The sequence below is a fragment of the Haemorhous mexicanus genome, chromosome 2, assembly GCF_027477595.1.
Source record: "Haemorhous mexicanus isolate bHaeMex1 chromosome 2, bHaeMex1.pri, whole genome shotgun sequence".
Taxonomy (NCBI): Eukaryota; Metazoa; Chordata; class Aves; order Passeriformes; family Fringillidae; genus Haemorhous; species Haemorhous mexicanus.
In genome coordinates, this window is record NC_082342.1 from 48,567,802 (window position 1) to 48,593,208 (window position 25,407).

General features: G+C 40.7%; 1 protein-coding gene and 1 long non-coding RNA gene across 2 annotated transcripts in view; one reads left to right on the forward strand and one right to left on the reverse strand.

Moving 5' to 3' along the window:
• The window catches only part of LOC132323470 (uncharacterized), a 29,654-nt gene extending 26,376 nt beyond the window's left edge, over positions 1-3,278 (forward strand). Inside the window, exon 4 of the long non-coding RNA XR_009485352.1 lies at positions 3,162-3,278. This is a non-coding gene — a long non-coding RNA (uncharacterized LOC132323470). The remainder of the gene's footprint in view (positions 1-3,161) is intronic.
• The window catches only part of CRYL1 (crystallin lambda 1), a 51,029-nt gene continuing 27,451 nt past the window's right edge, over positions 1,830-25,407 (reverse strand). Inside the window, exons 6-8 of the mRNA XM_059838705.1 lie at positions 18,111-18,216; positions 5,869-5,975; positions 1,830-4,075 (exon numbers count right to left, since the gene is read on the reverse strand). Of these exons, the coding sequence (XP_059694688.1) occupies positions 3,962-4,075; positions 5,869-5,975; positions 18,111-18,216 (327 nt within the window). The 3' untranslated portion in view covers positions 1,830-3,961. The remainder of the gene's footprint in view (positions 4,076-5,868; positions 5,976-18,110; positions 18,217-25,407) is intronic.

Consider the following 25,407-nt stretch of genomic DNA (forward strand, 5'->3'; position numbering starts at 1 on the left):
TGTGTAGCCTTTCTAGAGAAGGTTCTACCTAAAAAAATTAACTATAAGAGATACTAGTCCATAGGTAACTTCCTCTAAGTGATGTGCTCTAAGCTGCACCCCTGCTTAGCTCTGAATAACATGCTGAAGGAAGGAACTCCTTTCTCTTTTTGAAATCACAGAAAGGTACAGAAAGAAATCCTTGGCTGTTGGCTTGGTACATACCAATCCTTACCAAATTGAATGTGAATTTTCCCCTGGGGTCAGTTTTTGTCTTTCCACTCTGCAACAGCACCCACATGTGCATGCACACACATATTCTCACTGAAGCTTGAGGGAACAGAGCAGATGAGCAGGCAGCTACAGCAAACATATTCATTTACACTTGTTTGCTCTAACTAGATCCAAATTAATTTGTGAAACACTCCCTTCGGGCCTGGTAGGCTGCTGACAGCAGAAGAGCATTTGGTTTTCCTCCTGATACTTCAAGTAATTGTAAGGTTCACATCTGCTGGGCTCTTCTTCCTACTGAGAGCTCCCATCCTCCACATCTCCACCCCTGCAATGGCACCACAGTTACAGATTCTCAAACCCCTTTTTGTAAATCCATTCCATGGCAATGCAATCCTGACATGGAACTATACAGGCACTGGCAGCACAGATCTCATCTTTTGAGAAATTGAGACTGACAATTCCATCACTTTGTCTCAAAATGATTTTTTTCTGTTTTTATACAAGCACCACAAGCACTTCTCCTGCTTCCCTAATGAAGCACAGTTCACTCTTTGCCTAAAAGATGGTAATAGATAGGATAACACAGTTTAATACCATTCCAATTAGATAATAGTGCAATCAGAAAAATACTCACATTTTAACTTTCAAACTTACCATGACTTAACAGAAGAATAGGGAAATGACTACAGAACAGGGAAAGTAAATTAATATAGCTGCTTTGCAAGCTGCAAGCTACTCCACTACACTCAGAGATTTAGGAAACAGAGGTATTGGAGAATTCCCTTAGAGAAGCAACTGAGTATTTCCGTGCATCTGTCCTTTCTTCATAGATGGTTACTTTTTAATTAAATGAAAGGCTTTGGTATGAACATATTGGACACTGCTTCCAATATGCAGCAGTAACTTACAGGAAAATACATGCAATAAGGAAAACAATAAATATAAAATTGGTGAAACAGAGAAAAATACAGTGTAACAAAGGCCTTAGAAAATTCTGTAGGTGTAACCTGCATAAAATATACAGGAATTTAAAATATGCAATTGTGTAAAAAAGAAATCACAAGGTAAATTATTCCAAAATATCTCATAGTTTACCATAAAATAGTTACTTGATCATTTAACTACTGCTCATTCTGTTGACAATCAAACAAAATAAATATTTGACTGGAGCAAGATTTCTGATGCATCAAATCAAATCAAATCAAATCAAACTTGAAATCAGGAAATGCAAACCAGGAGGAAGCTTAGAAGGTCTCTACTATAACCTCCTGCTCACAGCAAGTCAGTTTTGAGGTCAGACATGGCTGTTCAGGGCTTCATCCAGTCCGGACTTGAAAACCTCCAGGTTGGAAGACTGTACCACCTCTGTGGACACCCTGTGCCTCTGTCTGACTAATCCTCATGGGGCAAAAATACCTCCTGGAGGCTGGAACTCCTATGCAAATGTCAGTTAAAATACACTTTTTGTCAGCACCTTCCCCCTCCTCCCCTTATAGCTGTAAGCCTGTGTGGGAGCTGATGTGCCAAAGTGAGATCTGCTGTAAACCTGTGGAGCAGTTGCTCACTCTACAGAAGTGCTCTGTCTCTCAAGCATCAATCACACTGGAGCACACGAGTTAATGTTTTCCTCATTAAAATATTTTATTAATAAGCAAATAATAAAGACAGCAGCAAATATTTCATGACATGATCAAGTTTTAAAAAATCTTAGAGTAAACAGAAGCACTGAAAGCTAATTAGTTATGACAATGTCATATGCCCACAAGAAAAACAGGTCAAATCTTGAAAGTAATCAGAACCTTCTTCAGCCTTGTTTGAAATGCAAGACCATACACAAAATGAGGAAATCAACCTCATAATTAATTTACTATTGCCTAGTAAGGCCTCAGGAGTGAGGACTGACTTCTCAGGTATCTAAATACAGGTTGAGCCAGTCACTGTGGCAATAAAAAACATGAGAAGAAACATGAACATTTTAAGTCCCTATTGAGATTAAGTAATAATTTGAGATTACAAATTTTCTGTTCACTCCACTGATTATAAAGAAGCACAGGACAACCTCTGCACTATGCCTCCCATCATATGTTTTACATCCAGAGATGTGTTCTTGGCCCACCACTTGTGTCGAGCGATACAAATTATCTTATGTCTCTTTTACTGTGTCCTAAGCACAAATAAGTGGGTTTGGTATGCTCATACAGACATTTCTGCTAAGCTCAAAATGGTAACTAGTAAAGTTGCAGCTTTAATAAACAACAGATTGTTTGTGTACTGCATCCTCTACAAAAAACACATCAGAATTAGCAGAATGACAACTTAAAACTTCTGCATCTGTACTGTGAAGTTACACGATGAGCTAGCACAAATTCAGAATTGCATAACTCAAGCAGGGTGGGTGCAATGCACTGTTTCAAGTTATTCCTACTATCTGCATTAACAGTAATGCCCCAAGGTTCCAGCTAAGATCAAAGTCCAACTATATTACAGAGTACAGATGTTCATAATAACACTTTGCAGTGGACCAAAACATGCCACTGCAGCACCTCAGGTTGATCCTACTTCCAGGTGTATCCTGTGTTTTTCTATGTGGAGATGTTATCTCCTGAGGGAAGGGCAGCACTAAAGCATAAATGCTACATCTAAGCCACTGGATCTTTCCCTCTGTAGGGGACAAGAAGAGCAGATCACAGAATCATCAAATGTCTTGCGTTGGAAGGGACCTCAAAGATCATCTAGTTCCAACTCAGATATCTGAGTTCCTTCAGCTACAGCTTAGTCTTAAAGAAGCAGATCTTGCTTTGACCAATGTATAAAACAGATGTGGCAGCAGAAAGGTGTACTGGTTTCCAAAGATCATTTGGAAAGTCATGGAGAAAGCCCAGACAGATGCACTACACCACACTGTCTCCCAAACCAGCCACTAAATCCAGATCTCTTATTTTTCACAGACAAGTTGTAAAATTGGGCACATATTTATGCAGCAGTGCCAACAGCCAGCATCAAACATCAGTGAGCAAAGCCATGGGCTCTCAAGTGCATGGTCTTGAAGACCAAGTAGGTCTCTGGTAAGTCTTGCAGAACCAGGGGGAGGGGATGGAAGGGGGAATTCTGCTGTATTTACTCACATTTAGATCACCATACAGGTACAGAAGTGCCAAGGGGAGGGAAAGGAGGAGCAGTTCTTTCCCCTGCATTGTGAAACAGTAACAGACATGAACTGAAGTGACCCTTAACTGCTGCTGAGGTCTCAGCTCACCATCCAGGGAATCCACTTTGCTCAATACAACCTACACTATCTGCAGGCACTGCTTTACAAATTACCTCACTGTCACAGTGACTGGCAGGGGAGGGCTTATTTTCTCCAGTGACAAACAGCTGATGTTTGCCTGTTTCAGATCCCTGTGTTAGCAAATATTGTTCAAGTGCTGAATTCCTAAGCAAGGTGAAAAATGCATTATTTAAAATGTGATTATGTTCCTGCATTGCACAATATTAATGTTGCTAAAGCTACTTAACGCTTACACAGCTAAAGCATTTATATAGCAATTTGATACATTTTAACTGAACTTTTTAATAACTGTTTCTACTCATTAATGAATTTGGCAAATTTGGACCAAATGTTTCATTGGTTTCCATGTGCATATATCATTGGTTGCCCATTCAGCCTCTTCTTCTGCATGACTAAAAATTTCTGCTTTTTATGAAGATCTGCTCTTCATTTGGTTTCTCCTGTTAGACAAGGTGCATCTCAGTCAGATTTCATTTGTGTTTTCAGTTTGGCAAGACTAGTGAGACATTCATCTCTCCATTTTCTCCTGGCATCCAGGACTTTTGGAACAACTGGGATTTTTTCAGACAGTGCCTGGAAGAGAAAATTTAAGATAACTAAATTTCACATTCTGAGTGAAAAGGTTTCACCAGCATTTTTTTCCTGCTTTCCCTGTGTCAGACCAAGTCACCATCCACACAAATTATCATTTAGGCTAACACAAGAAATAGGTCACTAATTCTTTCGATAAGTGACTGGAAAGGAACCAACCTGTATGGGAATAAAAATGCTCCCACTTGGATAAGGTTATCCTAAATGTGGCAATGTAGATGACTACAGAAACAAGAAAGCATTAGCCTCTTCCCTCATTTTGCTCCACACAGTCACTGTCACTCTTTGATGATAATCTTTTATTAAGTAGAAAGAAGACACCCTGGCCATTTATGTTGCTGAAAATGTGTTCTGAACCAGATTCTTGTATGTGGCTCCCCATAAATGCAGTGAGGGATATCATGTTTATAAAAATATTTTGTCTTAAGAATACCAGTTATTATAAAAATGACAGGGGAAGACAGGGAAAAAAGCATTTCTGAGTGCATAGTCAAAGTTGTCTTAGAAGTGACAAGGAAAAAAAAGTTGTTTTTAGAATGCAGATAGAGACCACAAGGTCATCTTTGCCAAAATAGGACCTGAAGTCTTAGGCTTAAAAGGCAAGTGTTGAGAAACTGGGTAAAATGTGGACCTGCTACCAATGACTGGCAAGCTGCAGTCACTCCAGAAAAAAATCAGAGGGAGGGACAGAGGAGTAAGGTAAGAAATGCTTAATGATTTACTCTAACAGAGGATCCCTGCAAGCTCATCTTTGGCACTGAAGACTGAAGATAATAAAGACACAGAAGCAGATGTTGAAGTAGAATCCAGCTGTCTATAAGGAAAGCCATACTGTTTCATACCATTTAAAAGCTTCTGATTGTGAATGATGCCAAAATTATTATTGATTGTAATTATAAGCAGGCTATGTTATTTAAGCATAAAATAATGTCTTTCCTCAAAATGCATTAACATAAATAGGAACACAAAATGTTATCTTCCAGACAGGCTGCCTCCATATTTGGAATTAATCTCTGACAGCTGATCAGAAATTATTCAACCCCTACGCATATTCTTAGTGAATCATTTAAAAAGGCACCTTTTGAAAAGGCAGAGTTAGGAAATGACAATACTTCAGCTGATTCCTGTGGTCATTCAAAATGACTATGTAGTGACTATAAACAAACTGTGGGCTTAGAAATGTTAATACATAAACTAGATCCCAATCCAGAACAGCACTTAAACACATTTTATCTTTAAACATGCAAGTAACCTTACCAGACTGCTCACATATGCTCAAATACATGTTCTCTTAAACATGTATTTGCACACATGACAAACTGGAACTCTGGTTTGTATAGTATAAAAAGAACACCTAGAAGAAAAAAAGCTACAGGTTCATGCAGAAAGATGGAGTAGGGGGAAGACACAGGATGAATATTCCTGTAGGAAAGGAGGCTGAGAATAGTACAATAAGAGGAGGGAAGTGGTAAGAAATAGCATGGAGATTTAAATGCCAATAACCCACAGCTGTTAGCAGCTGACTCCGCTGTCTGGTAATAATGCTACTGGTAATAATGTGACTGCTAGGTCACTTTCCCAGGATGTATTGTCCAAGTGCTTTCAAAAGGAACTCACATGCATGCTGTACTGATCTCTTCCCTTAAAGTACACATTTACACAATAAATACAAACTACAGATACCTCCAGCAGTAAACTGAAATAGCACAAATGTTGAAATAAAAACTAAGGTTTTTTGTTCTGAATGTCACTGTTTTTATCAACTCCATATTTACCTGATTGACTTTCTGCACAGTTTCACCTGAAAATTCTGGAACTGGCCCAAAGGTGTTCAGAACAAGTTTCATTCCTTCAGCATATCTTTCACAATAACTTGAAACACCTGAAAGTAAGAGTGAAAAGTTACATTTCAACAGAAATTCCTAGTTAAAGTCAGTTAGGCTGCCTGTGCGTAAGCAGGCAGTGACCCAAAAATCAGAAACTCAAAAAATGGTCTGCTCTTATGATTAAGACACCTAATTGTCATCAAGGAAAAATGGATTCTATCCACTCCATTTTCATTAAGGTTCACAGAAAAATTATTTAGGATACGGCTGCATTGCAAAACAAATGAATGTCACACACCAGCAGAAAATGGTGTGTGAGGGTGTAGTGCACGGCCATGAATATACCTGTGCTTTGTTACTTGTGACCAGAAAGCTTCCCTGACCAGGGAGCATGAGGAGAGTGCTCTCACCTCTCCTCCCAGTCAGTGCGTGTCGTATCTTGAAGCATTCCTGTCATGACTTCCATTTATTAACCCAGAGTGTATCAAGGACAACATGGCTCAGGGGGAAAGTGTCAAAGGCACTGGAGACACAGGTGGCCTCCAGTGAAGGAAAAAGGCTAAAGGAGGAACAGATGGATCTTGCAGATCAGTATCTTGCAACCCCTAACTGGGGTTAGAGATGGGGATTTGGCTTTTTTAACCCTCTCTGATGGTTGAGCACTTCTAGGGGGAGACAGGATTCACCTGACAAAGTGGAGAAAAGGCATCTTTGCCAAAACCCTGGCCCATCTAGTGAGAAAAACCTTATATCAGGGGCAACTGAGGTGTGTGGGGATGACTCACACAACAGGAGAGATACAGGCCACAGGAAAGACAAGGAAGGGGTGTGCTATGTCTGTAATGGGGCAGCTCAGATCTGTGGAGCTATTCCATGGGAAGGGCGACTGGCTGAGTGAAAGCCTGTGGACAGGCCAGTAAAGCACAGCATCCTCCAAGAGCAGGCACAGTCCATCTTCATATTCAGGAAGACAAGTACATGTATCAAGAGATTTGCTTGGATGAGCTCCAGTACAAAAAGCTGACATACAGCAGGTGGAAGCAGGGACAGGCTGTAAAGAAGAAGCTGAAAAACACCACCTAGGCATGTAGGAATGGTGTCAGGAAAGCCAAACATCAGCTCCAATTGAAACTTGCAAGGATGTAAGGGGCAACAAGATGGACTTCTACTGTTAGTAACAGCCCTTATTGTTACTAGCATGCCTTTGCAAGTCTGCTTTCTACCGTACTTTAAACATTAAGTCAGTCAATGCACCAATATCATCACAAGATCTTCTTATGACTGAAGGCAAATATTGCACCCATCTTCAAAAAAGGTGGAAAAAAAAAAATCACAGGCCAATCAATCTCTCTTCTGTCCCTAAGAAAATCAAGGTGCAAGACCTCTTGAAAGAAATTCGTGGACACAAGAATGACAGTGTGATTGTGACAATCAGCACGTAGTCTCCAACAGTATAAATCATGTCTAACTGACCTTGTTGCCTTCTGTGATTAAAAAACTGCTTGTGAAAAATAGGAAAGTAGTGGATATCATTTATCTCAACTTTAGAAAGGCATATGCCATGGTCTTTCATGATATTCTTGTATCAAAGTTAGGACATTAGGGTCTGTCTGGACAACTAGATGGACAAAAAATGGGTTGAACATGTAGGCTCAGAGGTGGTGGTTAATGGATTGCACTCCACCTGGAGGCCAGCAAAAATGGAGTATTGCAGGAAACTGTCCTGAGACCCATACTGCTTAAAAAAACATGCTCATAAGGTTTGTGAATAGTACCAAACTGGGTAGGAGTGAGAGCTAGAGGGGTATGGACTAGCTGATACATTGAAGGACAGGACTGCCCTTAGAAAGGTTGGAGGAATGAGCCAATATAAAATTTTAACAAGGACATATGCAAGTTCCTGCACCTCAGAAGGAAGAGCTCCTTGCAACAACACAGGCTTGTGAACTCCAAGAACTCCTGGTAGAGGCAGGCAGCAAGCTGCACAGGAGCCAACAGTGTGCCCTGGCAGCAAAGAGGGCCAGCAGCCTAGGCTGTGTTAACAGATTGAAGTTAATTAACCGTAGACTGAAGGAAGCGATTAACACCCTTTACTCAGCACTCATTAGACTGCATCTAGAATACTGCATTCACTTTGAGACTCCCCAGTACAAAAAAACACTGACAAAACAGAGCAACTTCAGCAGAAGCCACCAAAATGGTGGGGGCTAGAGCACTTGTCCTGTGAGGAGAGGCTGGGGGATCTGGGTTTGTTCAGCCTGCAGGAGAGATGGCTGTGGGGGAACCTGCCAGCAGCTCACAGTGCTGCAGCAGAGCCTGTGGGTAGGTCAGTGAGCACACAGAGCCAGGCTCTTTACATTTGTGGGACAGCAGAAAGACAAGGGACAACAGGCACAATTTGATATGAGGGGTTCAGACTGGACTCTCAAGCACTGGCACATGTTGCCCACAGAGGTTGTGCAGTCTCCACCTCTGGGGTTTTTCAAGACTGTATGAAACCCTGAGAGCTTGCTCTGACCTCAGGACCTCCACACAGGATCTGTGAAGCTCTTAAAACACATGGTCAGAGAACTTGAGAACCAGCTAACAGGCAATGATGGGTAAATGGCAGCCAAGCAGACCTTGGCTGAATTCCAGAAAGACCCAAGTTCCATCAGCTGCAGTAGAAATCTCTAAACAATTATTGTTGAGGCACTAGAGAGTATGAAATCAGGCATGCACCAAAAAGAGAAATCAGTCACTTAGCCAGACATATATATCTAGTAGACTTTTTAGTGTCATTAACTACCACATAATCAAGAAAGGATAAGGATAAGCCTTTCCCAATCAGGACGTCAGGAACTGCATCACAACAGTAAATGAGCACTGCTTGTCTGGCAGTAAACACGCTGACACTGATAAAATCACAGAATCAACTAGGTTGAAAGAGACTTTGAGATCATTGAGTCCAACCTATCACATCTATGTGGATTATCCTGATGATCACCCCAGATCTGAGAAGTATTGGACATCCACTAAAGGCTTCTGAGAACCACAGACTGAAGAATTTGCATACTTAATTCTATTTTTATTAGCTAGTTATCAAAGCAAAGAGGAGAAACATGCAAAAGACAGAGGCAAGCAGTTACAGTTACTAACTCTTCCATGAAGACTCAGGATATCATACAGACTGAGAAGCACGAACCAAAACTTCCCATGGTCTTATCAAACCACAAAATACAGGAAATATTAGTGGGTAGGCCTGACTATCACACAAAAGAATGCAAATCAGGTCAAGAGTCATAAAGTGATCTCTTTCCTCAACAGTTCCCTGGAATGCACTATGGTATGATATCAATACCTTAAAAGTCACACCTGTCTAACCCTAAAATGGCTGAGGTTGGGATGAATGAATAGAAACCTCTGACTACTGCCAACTTTGTATCATAAATCACAGGCTGCTAAACATGCCTGAAATCGCTGAAGTGCAGAGTTTCTGAAAGGCCTCTGTTTCTGGGCCAAAGAAGAACTTTCAAAGGACAAAGCCTCAAGGAAGTACTAAATTTCCTTCAGCACTCTGAACTCATGATGACCATCAGCTAAACAACTGAAAGGACAGAACAGCAGAAAATGTCCATTGCATAAGAGCAACATAGAGAGATCTGAAAGTAATCCACTCTTTTAAAAATGGACTAGAAACCTTCTCCAGTATCTGAAGGAAGGAGGAGGCTCTGAGAAAAACCGCAGTCTTGTTAAATAGCTTGGACCTATATTTGGTGGCAAGAGTGTGACAACCAGCATTCAGTTAGTCTGTTTCCTTGTGTTATCTACCCATGGAGCCAAGAGTGTGACAACCAGCATTCAGTTAGTCTGTTTCCTTGTGTTATCTACCCATGGAGCCTATGCATTCCTAGAATACAATCTGGCACGTTCCAGCTTTTCCCAGCACAAGAAAGAATGCCAGCTAGTCAGACAGATATATTGGTTTTCTAATTATACAGAAAATTTGTATTTTGATCAATTTTCTTGATTGACACACAGCCAGAAACCTCCAGATTGCCTAGTGGGTTTCAAAAGATCCCTGGCAGGAAATGAGGTTCAGGAAGAGAAGAATTACTGTGGGATGTGGAACAGGCTGTGATATCAACCTATCTCTTCATTGGGGGAAGAAGCAGAGACCACCATCCACTTCCATAATAACTCTGGAAAGGACCACTGGTTATCAGGGTTTTCTGACCATACCCTGCCATTAGCATAAGTGTTTGTCTATTACATTTTAACAGCTGGGCTCACAGACTTCAGCACCTGAAACCAACCCAGACTGACCTATCAGGGGTATGCTATCCACATGAGCAATCCTGGGAACCCAAGACAATGCTTTACAAGACTCATGCACCAGCCACAAGACAAAGATAGTTACATGCAACTTACTCATGTGAGCTTTGTCTTCTAACAGTGAGAAGTCTGAGCAAAAATGTTCCCACATGCAGAAGTAGAAATGACTGAGGAAGAAGACTGCAGATTTATTCTGCCAGCAGCTGTTGCCAGCTGGACAATGACAAAATGAACAAAGACTACTCAGTTGAATATAGCAATTCAAGCAAATCCCCATGAGCAACAGGCAACAGAAGGAATGGTAAACTGAGCAGTGTCAGTTACCAATTATTCTGGTATTTACCCAGCTCACACAGGTCTATGACACTTAGACCGAATAGTTTAGATTTGGTACTTTTCCAAAAGTCAATGGCAACCTTTCAAACATCTGGTAAGCTTGTGCAATAATACCACAGATCTGAGTAGTTTTGATTGTGGTAGTAATGAGAAGGTAGACTAGAAGAGAGTGCACCAGAAATCTTTCTCACAAGCCTCAAGCACATTAGTATCTTGGGAAAGCTGAATGCTTTGACATGGCTGAACCATTTATCTGCTGAGTATGAACTCCTGAGCTGGACATGGCCTTTAAAGCTCACTCAGCCAGCTAGACTTGGAAATCAAGCTCCTCCTGGCAGTTCACCTACTGCTCGAATGAATCAGAACAATTTCTGGGTGGGTGTAGCTCATCGATGCAGCAGAGACGTGCCAAATGCAGGCTGGGTAGCACAATTCACCCACTGCGTGTAATGTACTAATGAAAAGAAGCCTTACACAACGTCAGCAAAAGAGGAAAAAGTGAGAAAAAACGTAGGGGTCTAGAGAAGAGCAGCAGCATTAGCACAGCTGATATCAACATTGTGGCTGACATGGTAACGTGCAGGTACATATGCTACATGCCAAGCAGGGGGTAAGCACTGCAAAATCTTTCAAGTCTCAAGAGAAGTCAGTAGACCAAAAGTTCAAATACACCCACAATCTCATTCAAGGATTAAAAAAATCAGTAGTTCAAATTAATAACTCAAGACAGTTCTCCCAGTGTGAAATGCAATTTTAATTTGATTCCAGTAATTGGTATCAACTGATTGAATGCCTTCTTGAAGCTGGCACTTGAGCAATGGGGAATATTGCTGAAAAAAATCACTTTGCTTTTCAACTGCAAACTCATAGCAAATATTTGACTCCAGGCCTTTAGACTTAGAAGTCCTTTGGTTCAAGGGTCAGGGCTATTGCAAAGGTGGATAAGAAGAGCCCTTGGCTGGACCATAGGGACAAGAAGGCAAACAAATATGACAGAATCTCTTTAATCCTTGTTGATACTACCCAGGGAGCAGCTTAAGCTGGAAGAATTAGCATTGGCAAACAGTGTGAAACAGACAGGAGCACCTGGGAGATGGAAAAATAGCAAGATGGTAAATGGGGTTGATAAAAACAACATCTCTCTGTGCAGGCCACTGCTGTGCCCACGCTGCGCCTCACTATCTCCAGCTGGAGAAGAAGAATGACACAAGATGCATCTGGGACAGAGAAAGAGGATGATAGCTTCCTCTTGTCTGTGTGGTTTGCTGGCTCCCTGTCTAAACCTTCCCCTTTCTTGCACACGCTCACCTAGTCAATGTTGGAGGAAAGAGGCCATGGGAGGAGGCAAATGTTGCAGCAGGCAACTGAGAACTATGAATAAAAAACAGAAACACTTCCAGGAAAGGTAGGAGTTTCCTGAATCTTCCTTCCACCACTTAGTCACAGCTATGGCAGGGGGTGAAAGAAGAAGAATGAGTTACAAAAAGTTCTAAGGGAGCAGTATATGCAGGATTATAGAGATGAAAAGAGGAATACTCTATCTTTCTTGAAAATCCCAAACTCTCTCAGCATTTCTGACTTCTACAGTCTAGTTACAAGAACGTATTACCACAAGGTAGACAAAGACATTGATTCAAGGCTCTTCAGCTGCCCATATGTATCTAGGACACACAAGGCTCCAATAATGGAATAAGCTGCTGATAATTCAGTTTCGATGAGAGCCCAGGCAGTTTCCAAAACGGCTAATGAACTGTCCCACAAGAATTTGTTTTAATAACCACACTTAAGGTTTGCAGATCCTTACCTGAGAACTTGCACTGGTGTGGTGCAAACATGGTTACTGCTGCAATGCCTCTAGTTGCATGAACCAAGATGAACACAGTATTGATGAAGGAAAAGGAACTCAGGACAGATATTTAGCTTAGAAACATGCATTAAATGCTTCACTGCTCTGAGAGAAGACACAAGTGAAGCTCATAAGGAGGACAATGACTGTAGCAGTAGGAAAAGAGAAGTGAAAACACAACAGTATAAAACATAGTATATTCATGCATTATAGTTTGTAAGCACTTTAAACTATCAGCTTCTTGTATGGTGTCTCATCCCTTTCTCTTCATAAGAAAGGCAACAGGCATGAGGGCTGAAGGATATGAGCAAGCAAACTCAGTAAACCAGCCTAGCAAGCACGGAGACACTTGTGAGAGAGAATGAGAGTCAGGAACAAGTGTCACCGGCATGGACAGGGAACATGCCAAAGAGAGGGTGCTCCACCATAATGAGTATTAACTTGATGACTTTCAACCTGATGAGCAGCATATTAAGATACTGTAATGACTCAAAGAGAAGGAGGCATGATGGTCAAGCCACTGATGCAATAGCATCCACAATTTGAAAAGACTGGGGTGGGGTTGACTTTAGCACATAAAATCTAAGAAGAGGCTGCAATGAAAGATGAGCATGGATGATAACAGAAAAAAAATAAGGCATATTTTAACAGAAAAAAGGGAATATCGCGGAGGAATCTGACATGGTTATATTATGTTCAAAGAAAGAGAAGTCCCAAACTTTTTTAATGATAGAGGGATTACATTTCTAGACTATACACCTCCAAGGGCAACTTTCTAAATGTAATCCTATCTTCATCAAGGGTGTGTCTACAGATGCATGCTCTGAGCTAGGGTGTGAATTCACAGGACGTTTTGTACACTACATTAATTGCTATATGAGTTCACTTACGGCTCTAGTCACACAAATACTTGGAACTACACTGAAAAAGTGGTAACACCAAAGAAAGTTTTATTCTCGTTCTGCCAGTGTTAACATCTCAACAGCAATGCACAAGTATTTCTTCAGGCCTGCTGTGAGCTAGATCAAGGAATTACACTGAGTAATTATGAACTGCTTATTTTCTTAGATCAAACTTGGGATGAATTCCTCAGTCTGAACCACTTGGTGATCATTTCACACTCTTTCATTAATGCATCAAGACACATTATTTGGGAACCATCTATAAGGACTTGAGGAATAAAGCACAAAGAATTCCTGTGCAAAGCCATGTGTTCCTTTCAGAAAACTTTACACCTAAGAGCCCATAGAAGGAAACTGGTGCACAGCAGCCAGTATCCTGAAAAATTCACACCTAGACTTACTGCATATCAACTCTTTCATACAGAAAAGCCTGGCAGCTCCACAGAGGCAAACAGCAGTTCTAGAAGGGCTATAAACTGCTTTCTTCAGCCTATTGGGAAGGGAACTGAATGCATGTAAACACATATGAAATATATGGTGAGTTTATGAACATTAAAAGGGTTTGTATGATTATATACCACTGTGATACTCCATCTCAGAGCATCCTTTTACAAGTATCCTGAACTGGGTTGAGATATTTTATTATCCTAAAATGTAACACATAGACTGGACAGAAAAGAAGGCAGTCTTCCTTTTCTTAGATGTTACTACCTTAGACATTCTCACATCTGCTGCCCAGCTTGCAGTACAAAAGCTCCTGAACTGGGTTAAAGCTTGGTTTGCTCCCTGTACATCAGCATTGAAGTAGTGGCCATAGCAATGGAAATAATCTCTGCTCTTGAACCAGTCAGCATATCTGTTTAGAGTAATTCTTAGAAACCACACTTGGCTATATCTTGCCCAACAAAACAAGTAACATTTCTTCTCTCTGAACTATGACTTATGATTCTCCACTCTTTCCTTCTCATATTTTGTGTTTTTCAATCATTCTGCCCCTATCATCCAAAACCAATTCACCTGGCAGGTGCTTCTAGGATGAGCAAGTATTCCCACTTTCTGTAAGAGAAACACAATTTTGGTCATGAAGACTCACTTCTAGCTTAGTGGATATTTGTACTTTCTTTATGGGGACCATACATCAGACCAAATTTCCACATAACTCCTATAGACACCTGTATGACCTGTATGAATACCTCAGTGAGTGACAGGTAGAATATAATCCTGGAGTGGTGTTTATATAAATGCAGGAGAGAAAACAGTAACAAAGATCCTTCAACCTCCCCCCATCCAGCTCTTCTGCTAGTATTGGCAGTTTAGATCAAGTTCCAAGTATAGCTCCCTAAATAACCTACTAAGAAAATAACTTGATCTAAGCCAATTGTGAAATACATATAAAGAACTTTTGCTGCAAACCTGTAAAGCACAGGATATTATAGTCTAGCCTTTGCTTCTACAGATGATTACTTGCAAGGGCTTAAAAAAAAAAAAAAAAAAAAAAAAAGAAACCAGATTTTTCAGGAAACAAGCAATTAGGAGATACAATCTCACTGAGGCTGGACCATCTTCACTATATTCACAGATTGCCCAGTACATGTACAGGTGGGATGTTGTGTCTGCTAACATAATCCCACAACAGTAAACAGGCAAACTGACTGTAGTGAAGTCTACTGATCTTCTTTGTAAAAGACTTAACAGCACTTGTTATGCTGGCATCTGAAATCATAAGAGGACAAACTCAAAATCTGAAACAGATATCAACAATATCAACATTAATTTTATTTGATGAAATCAACAATCAACTTTATATTATTATGCAGTATGCTTTTTTTCCTCCCCAAAGCACTTTCCTTCCTGTCTGTTGCAATTCAGTCCTCAAACTGTTTTTGCTGTCTCTGCTCCTTTTAATGACTTGATGCTGTCATTTTATTCCATGTTCAAGGCTGTTGGCTCACTGCCAAATAGTCAGCATTCCTAATATTCATGCATTGATTAAATGGTAATCTGAAGTGGCCTAGATAATAGGTTTGATAGAACATTTATGAATATGGAGGAAAGAATGCAAGAACTAACAGGCAAAAAGTAACATTAGCCCATAGCAAGTTCAGGGGAGGATCTTGATGTACGCATCCCACAGGGAAAGAAGAAACACTGATCTCAGAAAAAATAATTGGAATAAATTTATTCAAATCCAAACAATGTCACATCACCATAGCAAAACAAAACAAAAAAAGGGACTCTCCCTCTACAAATAACACTATTTTCTCTCACAAGCTTCCTTCATCCTTCCTCACTGATTAACAAAGAGTTTAAGACTGTGGGCAGCTAATATCTTATAGCTGTAAAAAGGCAGGTGCTGTGAAGCTGGCGAAGCTGACAGGCTAATGAAAAGGATAGAGGCAGTTTCTTGCATCTACCTCCACTTCCTTCCGCTAATGAAAAAAAGACAGTATAAGTACAAAGCATCAGAGAAGGCTTTCATAGAATCATGAAGTCATTTAGGTTGGAAAAGACTTCTAAGATCAAGTCCAACTGTTAACCCAGCACTGCCAAGTTCACCAGCAACCACTGTCCCTGACTGCCCCATCTACATGTCTCTTAGGGATGTCACACAGGGATAGTGACACAACCACTTCCCTGGGCAGCCTGTTCCAATGCTTAACAACCCCTACCATGAAGCATTCTCCCCTAATATCCAATATCAACCTTCCCTGGTGCAACTTTAGGCCATTTCCTCTTGCCCTATCACTTGTTACCTAGAAGAACAGACTGATCTCCACTTGGCTACATCCTTCTGTCAGGGAGCTGCAGAGAGTGATGAGGTCCCCCCTGAGCCTCCTTTTCTCCAGGCTGAACACCCCCAGCTCCCTCAGCTGCTCCTCACAGGACTTGTGCTCCAGACCCTTCCCCAGCTCCGTTGCCCTTCCCTGGACACGCTCCAGCCCCTCAATGTCTCTCTTGCAGTGAGGGGCCCAGAACTGAGCACAGGATTGGAGCTGTGGCCTCAGCAGTGCTGAGCACAGGGGGACGGTCACTGCCTGCTCCTGCTGGCCACACCCTGGCTGATCCAGGCCAGGATGCCATCGGCCTTCTGGGCCACCTGGGCACACTCTGGATCATGTTCAGCTGCTGCTGACCAGCACCCCCAGGTCCTTTTCCACCAGGTAACTTCCCAGCCACTGCCCCCAGCCTGCAGCACTGCCCGGGGTTGTTGTGACCCCAATGCAGGACCTGGCACTTGGCCTTGTTGAGCCTCATACAATTGGTCTTGACATCCAGCATGTCCAGATCACTCAGCAGGGCCTTCCTGCCATCCAGCAAATCAACACTCCCACCCAACTTGGTGTCATCTGCAAATTTACTAAGGGCATACTAAGGGCGCACTTGATCCTTTCATCCAGATCATCAGTGAAGATATTAAACAGGACTGGGCCCAGCACTGAACCCTGGGGAACACCACCTTGTGACCAGCCCCCAGCTGAATGTAATTCCAGTCCCCACCACTCTCTAGGCCCAGCCATCCAGACAATCTTTTACCCAGTGAGCAGCCAGTTTCTCCAGAAGAATGCTGTGGAAAATGGTGTCAAAGGCTTTACTAAAATCCAGGTAGACAATATCTTTTTCCTCATCCACTAAGCAGATCATCTTGCTTTAGAGGGAGATCAGGTTAGTCAAGCAAATCCTTGGCAATGAAGAGGAGGTCCATATTATTCCACATTATGTGAAGCAATACTGGGCAACCAAAGAGAAGTTGGCACTGGCACAGAACTATGAACATAAGCCATCACATGTCCTGACATCAGCAATTTTGATTTAAACCAATTGATGAGAGCAAGAGCCTGAGTCCCTCTGTGAGCACATAAACAGGAGCAGCTCTAGACTCAGAGACAATGTATCTGCAAGTGCAGGAGTGAAGCAACACTTCTCATAACCCAAGTTACTGAGCCAGCTGACAAGGTGCTGTTGTGGAAATGGTTCAGTGCACAAGGGTACTGCAGCATTGCCTAGAAGATCCAGCAGCAGAGCAGAGCCTACCATATCAGGGATCATACAAAAGCAAAATAAAGACACAGCCTATAATATAAAGAGCTACTATTTAGGTGATCTTAACTTTTGGTGGTTTTTTAAAGTCTTTGCTCAAACCTTTGTGACGCTGATCCATAATTTTTATTTCATTTTATGTAATTCACTTTTTATTTACCTGGGATTCACATATACTATCTAAAAGTATTAATTACACAAGACAGATATCAAACTGCTCCTTGACTGTTTTGTCAAGTCAGCTTTGTATGCACAGGATTTTGCTGACAAAAGCAATTTTATTTCACTCAGGATTTAAGCTTAAAGCACAGCAGCTCCAGGGATATTTACAAATTCAGCTTTGCTACAAATTCAGCAGTAGGGGGGTATTCATCTATAGAAAGTAATTTTCTGTTGACATTGGATTATCAGCTAAACTTTTTCAATAGTTATTTTTACCTGACACTCAGATGGTTCAGAACTATGGCTACAGCAATGTTATCAAAGTATGATGGCATGAATCTCAGAAAAAATTTATTACACAGCTAGTGTTTTAATAGGTTATCATCTTTCATCTGATCATTTGTAACAGGATAATCAATATCCATTTCCTTTCACTGACCTCGCACTTGAAAGAAGTTTTCCTTACCATTACATTAAAAAAAAGAGACAAGTCCCAGTTGCAGCAATCCTAACCTGGTTTGTTACATAACATTTCTAGTGTCTTGTGCAAAGCAAGCCTTCCCTTCATATTCTTAACATTTTACACTACCTACCTTCTGCATTAAGATGCATGGTTTCCAGAGGTCCAATAAATGCGTATCGCATTCCCAATCCATCAGACATCACAAGGTCTAGATCAGTAGGAGATATTACTCCTTCCTAAGTAGCAAAAGTACAACAGGAAGGAAGACTGGTGAATGTTTGCTTTTAATGCAAAATTTCCCATTTTTTGTATATAATTTAAAAATTAGGAAGTAATAAAAACTAAGGGTAGAAATAGCAGTTAAGGTTGCAAAGAGAAAAACCCAACCATGTGCCAGAAATATCCATCTACTATGCAAGCCTTCCTACGGTTCATCATAAGCATTCATTCATATCTTTAGGACTGTACTTCTTAGTCCCAGAAACTGAGAATCGGAGAAGAAAGCAAGCATGACACTCTAAATAGCACACGGCCTAAAGAGTTTATATCAAATCCAAGTACTATACCAATCCTTTTAAATACAGGAATTTTGGCTAAATGTTACACCTTTCTTCATATTCTCTTAGTTCTGGATTTTTGGGCAGAGTCCCAATTAGTAGAATGGTGGTGCACCAGAGGGTACTGCTCCTGAGGCCACCAAAAAAGGCTGGGTCCAAACATGCAGGCATTGCAGTTGCCACTCCCACAAAATTCGACCAACATTCAACCTACTCAGCCTCAACCTGCCCAGGGTTCTCGAGTTCATGGACAGCCTCACATCTCAAGAGCTGGCAGGATAGGGAGCAAGCAAAATGAAGCACTTCCATGTTGAAAGTTGAGCATTGCTATTCCACCCACGTGCAGCACTTACAAGAAAGCCAATGCCTCCATCAGGTTGGGGCAAGCACAGAAAAGCTTGTCAAAAGTGATTTACAGTTCTTTACCTGAACAGATTTACTTGAGAAGAATACTATTTATTACATGAGGTTGTTTTCCACCTACTAGAAAGATATGAATTAATGAAGACTTGTTCTAACCACTTTCATCATGTTCTGAGAACTTGTCCTCTTTATTCCCAGAGACGTGAAAACATTTCCTTCTGAGAAGAAAGGCGGAAGAGATGCTGAACTGCTTCTAATTTATCTTTTCTCCCTACTCTGAGGTGCTCAGCCTACTCAGTGCCTCTTCCTTAACAAGCCCCTTTAAACTTCAGAATACTCATATTTATTTATTCATCTGCTTGGATAAAACCACATCATTTTCTGTTAAGTTTCTCTCTTGCAAGGCCCTGTCTGAATGCCCCTTTGTATCATGCAGTCATGGGCTAGAGTTACAGGCACAGCTCTTCTGATCTGTAGTAGACATTGACATCTAAGCTAGCCATCTAGACTCTCTTTATAATCGCCAGGGGAAAAAGGAAATCAGCATCCTAAAGCAGGCATCTAGAGTACGTAAGAAGAGTTGTGTCCTAAAAGGGCCTAATTCTCCTCACCAATTGAAATATGAGTAAGAAGCTTAGATATCACTGTCTACATTTTAAAGATCCCATCTTAAATGAGTTGAATCTCACCCACAGTTCCTGTGTCCATGATTTACATAATCTACTGCTACTTTAAAAGAAACTTAAAAGCCACAAATCAACATAACTTCTACAGATGGCCACAGACATCAAGTTTCATCATCTCAGGCTTAAACTGAGACTTCTGTAAGACAACCTCAAGACTCAACCTGTTAGTAGGCTTTATTCCTACCAACCAAGCTGGTCTGAATCCCTGTTGCAGAACTCTACTTTGAAAAGGAATCACAGACATAATTATTAAGATCTATGGACCATAAATGGAACACACAGTTCTCCTAACAATTAGCCATAAAATGGCAGGGATAAGAAAGCCTTATTTTCTACAAATTAAAGGTAAAGCATAGACATGGTAAGGTAACTCATCTAGAGGCATATAGAAAAGTCTGCATAAAGACAAGACTAAACAAAAACCTCAGAGAGAATTCAGATTACAGACCAGCATCAGGATAACTAACACAGGCACCAAACATTCTGTGAAAGCTTTTTCCCCTGACATGGCAACGCAACTTCTCTGAACAACATCAGCAAAGTCAACAAAAGTGTTCTTCTGTTGGGAATGCTTCATCCAAACAATGAGTTGTGCTGCTAAAGCTGCGCTTGATGAGTGGTTCCCCCCTGCCCCCCCTGGCTGACATGGATTTGTGGACAAAAGACTAAACACAAATTCCAGACAAGCATTTGAACCACAGCAGCAGTTAAAAACTGTAAACATAATGTTAAAAGAGTTAACAGGCTCTTGAAGCACTTCAGAGTCATTGCAAATTAATTTCCAAATTAATAACTTACTTTCTTTGGATACCACAGTCCTCATATATTTGAAGACCAGATACCCTCAGAATCATGAGTGTTTTGCTCTTGGCCTTTTGACTATAGCTGCAATTTGATGTTTGCAGCTGCTAAAAGGCAAAAAATTGTTGCTACCAGAATGAAACCATGACAGATCCCTTCAGTTGAGGGATACAGTGTTCTATACAAATGAGTTCAGCTTCTTCTTGTCAAAAAGACCCTTCTAAAGAAAAGGTTTTTTACTTCTCTTCATAAATTAGAACACATAAATGATAAGCAAGTTAGACCTTCCTACCCTAGGCAATAACCCTACTCCCATTTATGGTAAGGAGATCATCAGTTGGTGGAATGATTCACCAGGCTGCAAGGTCAGCAACGTGTCTTCCACAAGGATTGATGTTTATGCTAAGAACTGAACAAGAAAGAGTTCCTATCCAGTTTCACGAAGTGTAGGTGTGAATTAATCTTCCCAAGGGGATTTTTTATCCTGGATTAGCCTTCTGGTAAGCCTCTGCCTCCAGTACTTGTCAGAGGGAAGAGGAAGTATGGTAGGTCTTTACTAAAAGCTCTTACAGCTACAGAATTAAGATTTAAAATAAATTCCTAAATCTTCAGTAATCCCAATGGCCAGTCAAATTTCAAAATCCAGACTGTCTCAGAATCCTCCACACTTCTCATGACAACATTCATATACCGCAATCTCATTTTCCTAGAGATTACAACCTCCAGTGATACCACAGGATTATCCTAATGAACCTTTGGTACTTTATTAGGGCTTCTCCCTATGCAGGGACCCTTTTCACTTTTCCAGAAACCTGTGGTGGTTCTGCAGTCTACAGCATTAGGCTCTGACCCAACCTGCTTGGTTTTAATCAGCAGTCTTTCTTTTCATCTCTGAGTCACACCTACATCACAACTTCTGTCATGGACTTGGTTTGTAATCATACCAAATGTAATGACCAAAAAACATCACAATCCTACTTTTTGCTGATTCTACCAATTCATCATGTTCTCCTACTCACTCCAGCCTGTTAAAGAGTTATTTTAGTCTAAAATAACTCTTTATGTATGTAGTCTCCTGGACCACATACTTTCTGTTTCCAAATCTGCCATTTCATTCTCTCTCTTTCCCAAATTCAGTATTCTTTTTTTTTTTCCTCTGATTGCCACTAAACATGCATTCTGTCTCAGCAGTACTTGTTACACCCTCCTCTTCACTATCACTTCCATCAAGTCCCTTCCATCCACACCCTGATGCGATCTTTTCCCAGTCCTGTCATTTTGAGCAGATAACTTTTCTCCTATATCCCTCTACATCTTTCCATTTCGTAACGTTTAAGAAACTTGTTGTCCTACACACTTCACACCTCCTTGCTTTGCTGGCCTTTATCTTCCTTCTTCCATGGCACCCTCATTCACCTCACCCTGTAAGAAACACTTAGTATCAACACTATTTCTCTTCCTGCCCCTTTAAACTTCCTTTTTATGATATTTCCCCTTCTATGAGGCACTGTAACTAAATGTTTAATCCTATACCTTATCTTCAATCTTTTGGAAAAAGTGTCTGAATAACACTGTAGTATAATTAATAGCAAGGAATTTGGACTTTAAAAGTCTTGCCAGCATTTAAAGTCTGCTAAGCTAGTCACTTGAGAAAAGAGAGGTACATAAATTAATGATTGAAGCCAATGCACCTGATTGCCACAAAAACAAACCAAAATGGACACATAGCCAAACCATTACTTTATTTTCCAAAAGATTAACAAAAATTGAAAAGCTGCCTGTTCTTTCATGTTTTACAATGACTATAACATAAAAGAAAATCCACTTTAAAGAAAAAAAAACCACATTAAGACAGTATTAAAATCTTATGCAAAGATAAGTAAAGTATGTACACAATTCATCCTGTAGCAGTTTTAATGTGTTCCTAAAACTGAAACACCTGAAACTCCTAAATTATATCAAGGTTAAAAACTGTCATGCTCCACCTGCTATCTCTGCTGCTGTATTTTATGACCTCATTGCAAATTCCAGGTGATGCTTGGGAAAATATTTCAAAAAGGTAAGATTTCACTCAGTGATCCATAGTTAAATGACAATCATATCTACTCAGAGTAAGGCTTAAGACTCCTAAAGTGTTTGGTTGTTATTTTCTGGATTATGTTAACAAAAATTTTACCTTCAGAACAAGATGAAGTCAAGGTATTTCATTAATACCCCTTGCAACATAATCCTAAATTACTCTAAAATGTACTGGTACTGGCAAAAGTACAAACATAATGATGTCTACAGTGCACAGTGTGATTCCCAGGCAAATAAACGCAGTAAGCTTCTGCTCCAAGAGTTATGAACAAAATCAGACACACCAGTGACCACTGTCAATGGAGATGTGAGAAAGCAAATAAATGGTAACAGAGAATAACAGAGAAAGCAGTTTGAGGCCTTTTCCTGTTACTGGCTAAAGGTTATTCTAATGGTTCCAAACTGGTAATATAAAAATTTAGGGTTGATAAGAGAGGAATAAGGATCTTCAACCTCAATATCTCATAGAACTTGCTTTACTCTCATCTTTATCAGCTTTGCAACATTTCTACCAGAGCCCTAACAATTGAATACATAAATAAGAAACCTACATGAATGCCAGTCTCAGATAAGCTATGAGGTCCTACAAAAAGTTCTCAGACACATGACCTTAAAGAGAGAGAAGGGAGTGCTCTCACTATCTGCTTTAGCATGGAATAAATGTGGAGCATGAGGAGACAGAGATAACTGATACAAAAATTTCCTGCCACAAACACCTGCACTGCCCAAATGCTTGTGACTTGCAAGTCAAAGCAATCTTTGAAAAGACATCTTGTCACTAAAAGACTAACTCAGACCCAAAATATCTTTTTGTAGCACTCTTGCTTCAAAGAGAAGCACTTGCTCAAATTACCTCTTTTAGACCCATAAAACAATCGATGGTCTTTGCTTCTAAGTTCTTGTAAACTTCTGCATTCTGTAATCTACATTCCTAATTATCCCACATAAACAAAGTTCTCAGCATTCAATGGTACATCTCCAAACAAGTTTTCTTTCTCCTACTTTCCAACAAACTGGATCTCAACTTTCAAGCCTAATAATTTTTTACTACTTTACCACCACACTTCCCACATTCAGACCAGTCCTGCATTCAAAGCACTTGTTTTGTGCCCTGCTGTAAAATGCCAGCCTCCCTGTGTGTGCAGCTGGGAACCCCAGCACCTTCAGCAAAGACAAACTGTATCCCAACACTCAGGTTTCTCATTGCTACTTTAATCTCTTTGCCCTGAGTTATGCTCTTCTCTGTGCTCCGGCATCCATGCCACATCCAACTTGAGCACCATGTGGAGTCTTGAGCCTGCACCCAGATTTCTGTGCTGGCAGAGCCTTACCTCAGATTTCTGGCTGTGTTAAAAGTGTGCCCTACTCTTGTACCCACAAGGCAGAAGTCAGTGAGCCCCACACAACATTCAGCAAGCAGATATCTGTACCACATTTCCTTCCACTCAGCCACATCTTTACTGTCATGCTCTATATCAGAGCCTTTCTCTCATAACATGATTCCTTGCCCATGTCTCATCCATCCCAACAGAGCACTGCTAAAGAAAAGAGAAAGACTGGCAGGTTGTCAGTTGCCCAGACAGATATAGGAACTAAGACATATTCTGCAAGCTAATCAGCCTATTTATTATAACATTTTCAAGATAAATGTTGAAGTACAGCTGTACTGCATGTCTGTCCTACCACCAATGACTTTAACAGGACATTAGTTGTTTTACTGGAGAAACTTCTAGTAGATTCTTTAATGAAATAAGCTCAACTGACTGAAAAAACCCCAGAAAATACCCCAACCAATCAACCAACCAACAAAAAACTCCAGCAAAGCAACACAACAATCCCCCAGAGCTTCTCAGAGTAATGAAAACATTCATTCAAGATGTAACCAACATGAGTAAAACTTGATTTTCAGGAGTCTCTCAAAGACAGAGTTGGGGAGATTGATGTTTCCAACAGTAAGAACTGGAAAGTGACTTCACAATCAGAAGCAATAATTATATTTCCCCATTTGGAAGGTGGAATACACCAAAAGAACATGACTTGCAATAAAAATTACTAAGTTGGCAGCAGAACAGTAGAAACACCAAACTGGCCCAGGCCTGCAGTTCTCACCTATCTGCAGTGATTCTCCTCTCATCAAAGGCCCTTGCAGCCTGAAGTCACACAGCTGAAACTATACACCTTTGACAGCTGCTATTGTTCAGGCTTCTGGAATGGAAATACGGCCACCAAAGTTGTTACTGCTTAAATGTGTATTTGGCTGAAACGCAATAAAATTATACAGGAACAGAACAACTTGGAAACTTTGATTTACAACAAAAGCAACTTTCTATGTCTGTCAGCCCTTCAAGCACTATTTTATTACTATTCGCATAACCACCACTGCCACAAAAGCATCCATACAACAGGTTCATACTAAAGGTTTGCCTCAACTCAGTATTTCCTTTCCAACAGCAGCCCACGAAGTGTTCTTAAATGCCTTCCACAGCAAGACCAAACAGAGAATGAAACTTTCAGGGATATCTACTGTACTGCCTCAGCTCCCAGCAGTCCAGTCTTTGAGACTTTGAAGCTGGAGGTTGCTTCTGCACAGTCCAATGTGTCTAAATGATCCCTGGATGCATTCAAAGTTTTTCAAACCTGCCTAGGCTACTATGGCAGTGGCTTCCACCATTGAGTTTATCCTCTCAGAGATCTGAAAGAATCCTGTTAGATTTTTGAGGCTTTACCTGAATGCCTGTGCTGACCATGGGTGACTGGTCCACAGGGGACAACAGGCACAAACTAAAAACTCAGAAAGTTGCATCTGAATAGGAAAAATCTTTACTTTGAGGGTGACAGAGAACTGGAGCAGGCTGCCCAATGAAAATAAATGTTTTCTTCTGAAGTTATTCAAAACCCACCTAGACATGATCCTGTGCACCCTGCTGTAGTAAGGGAGTGG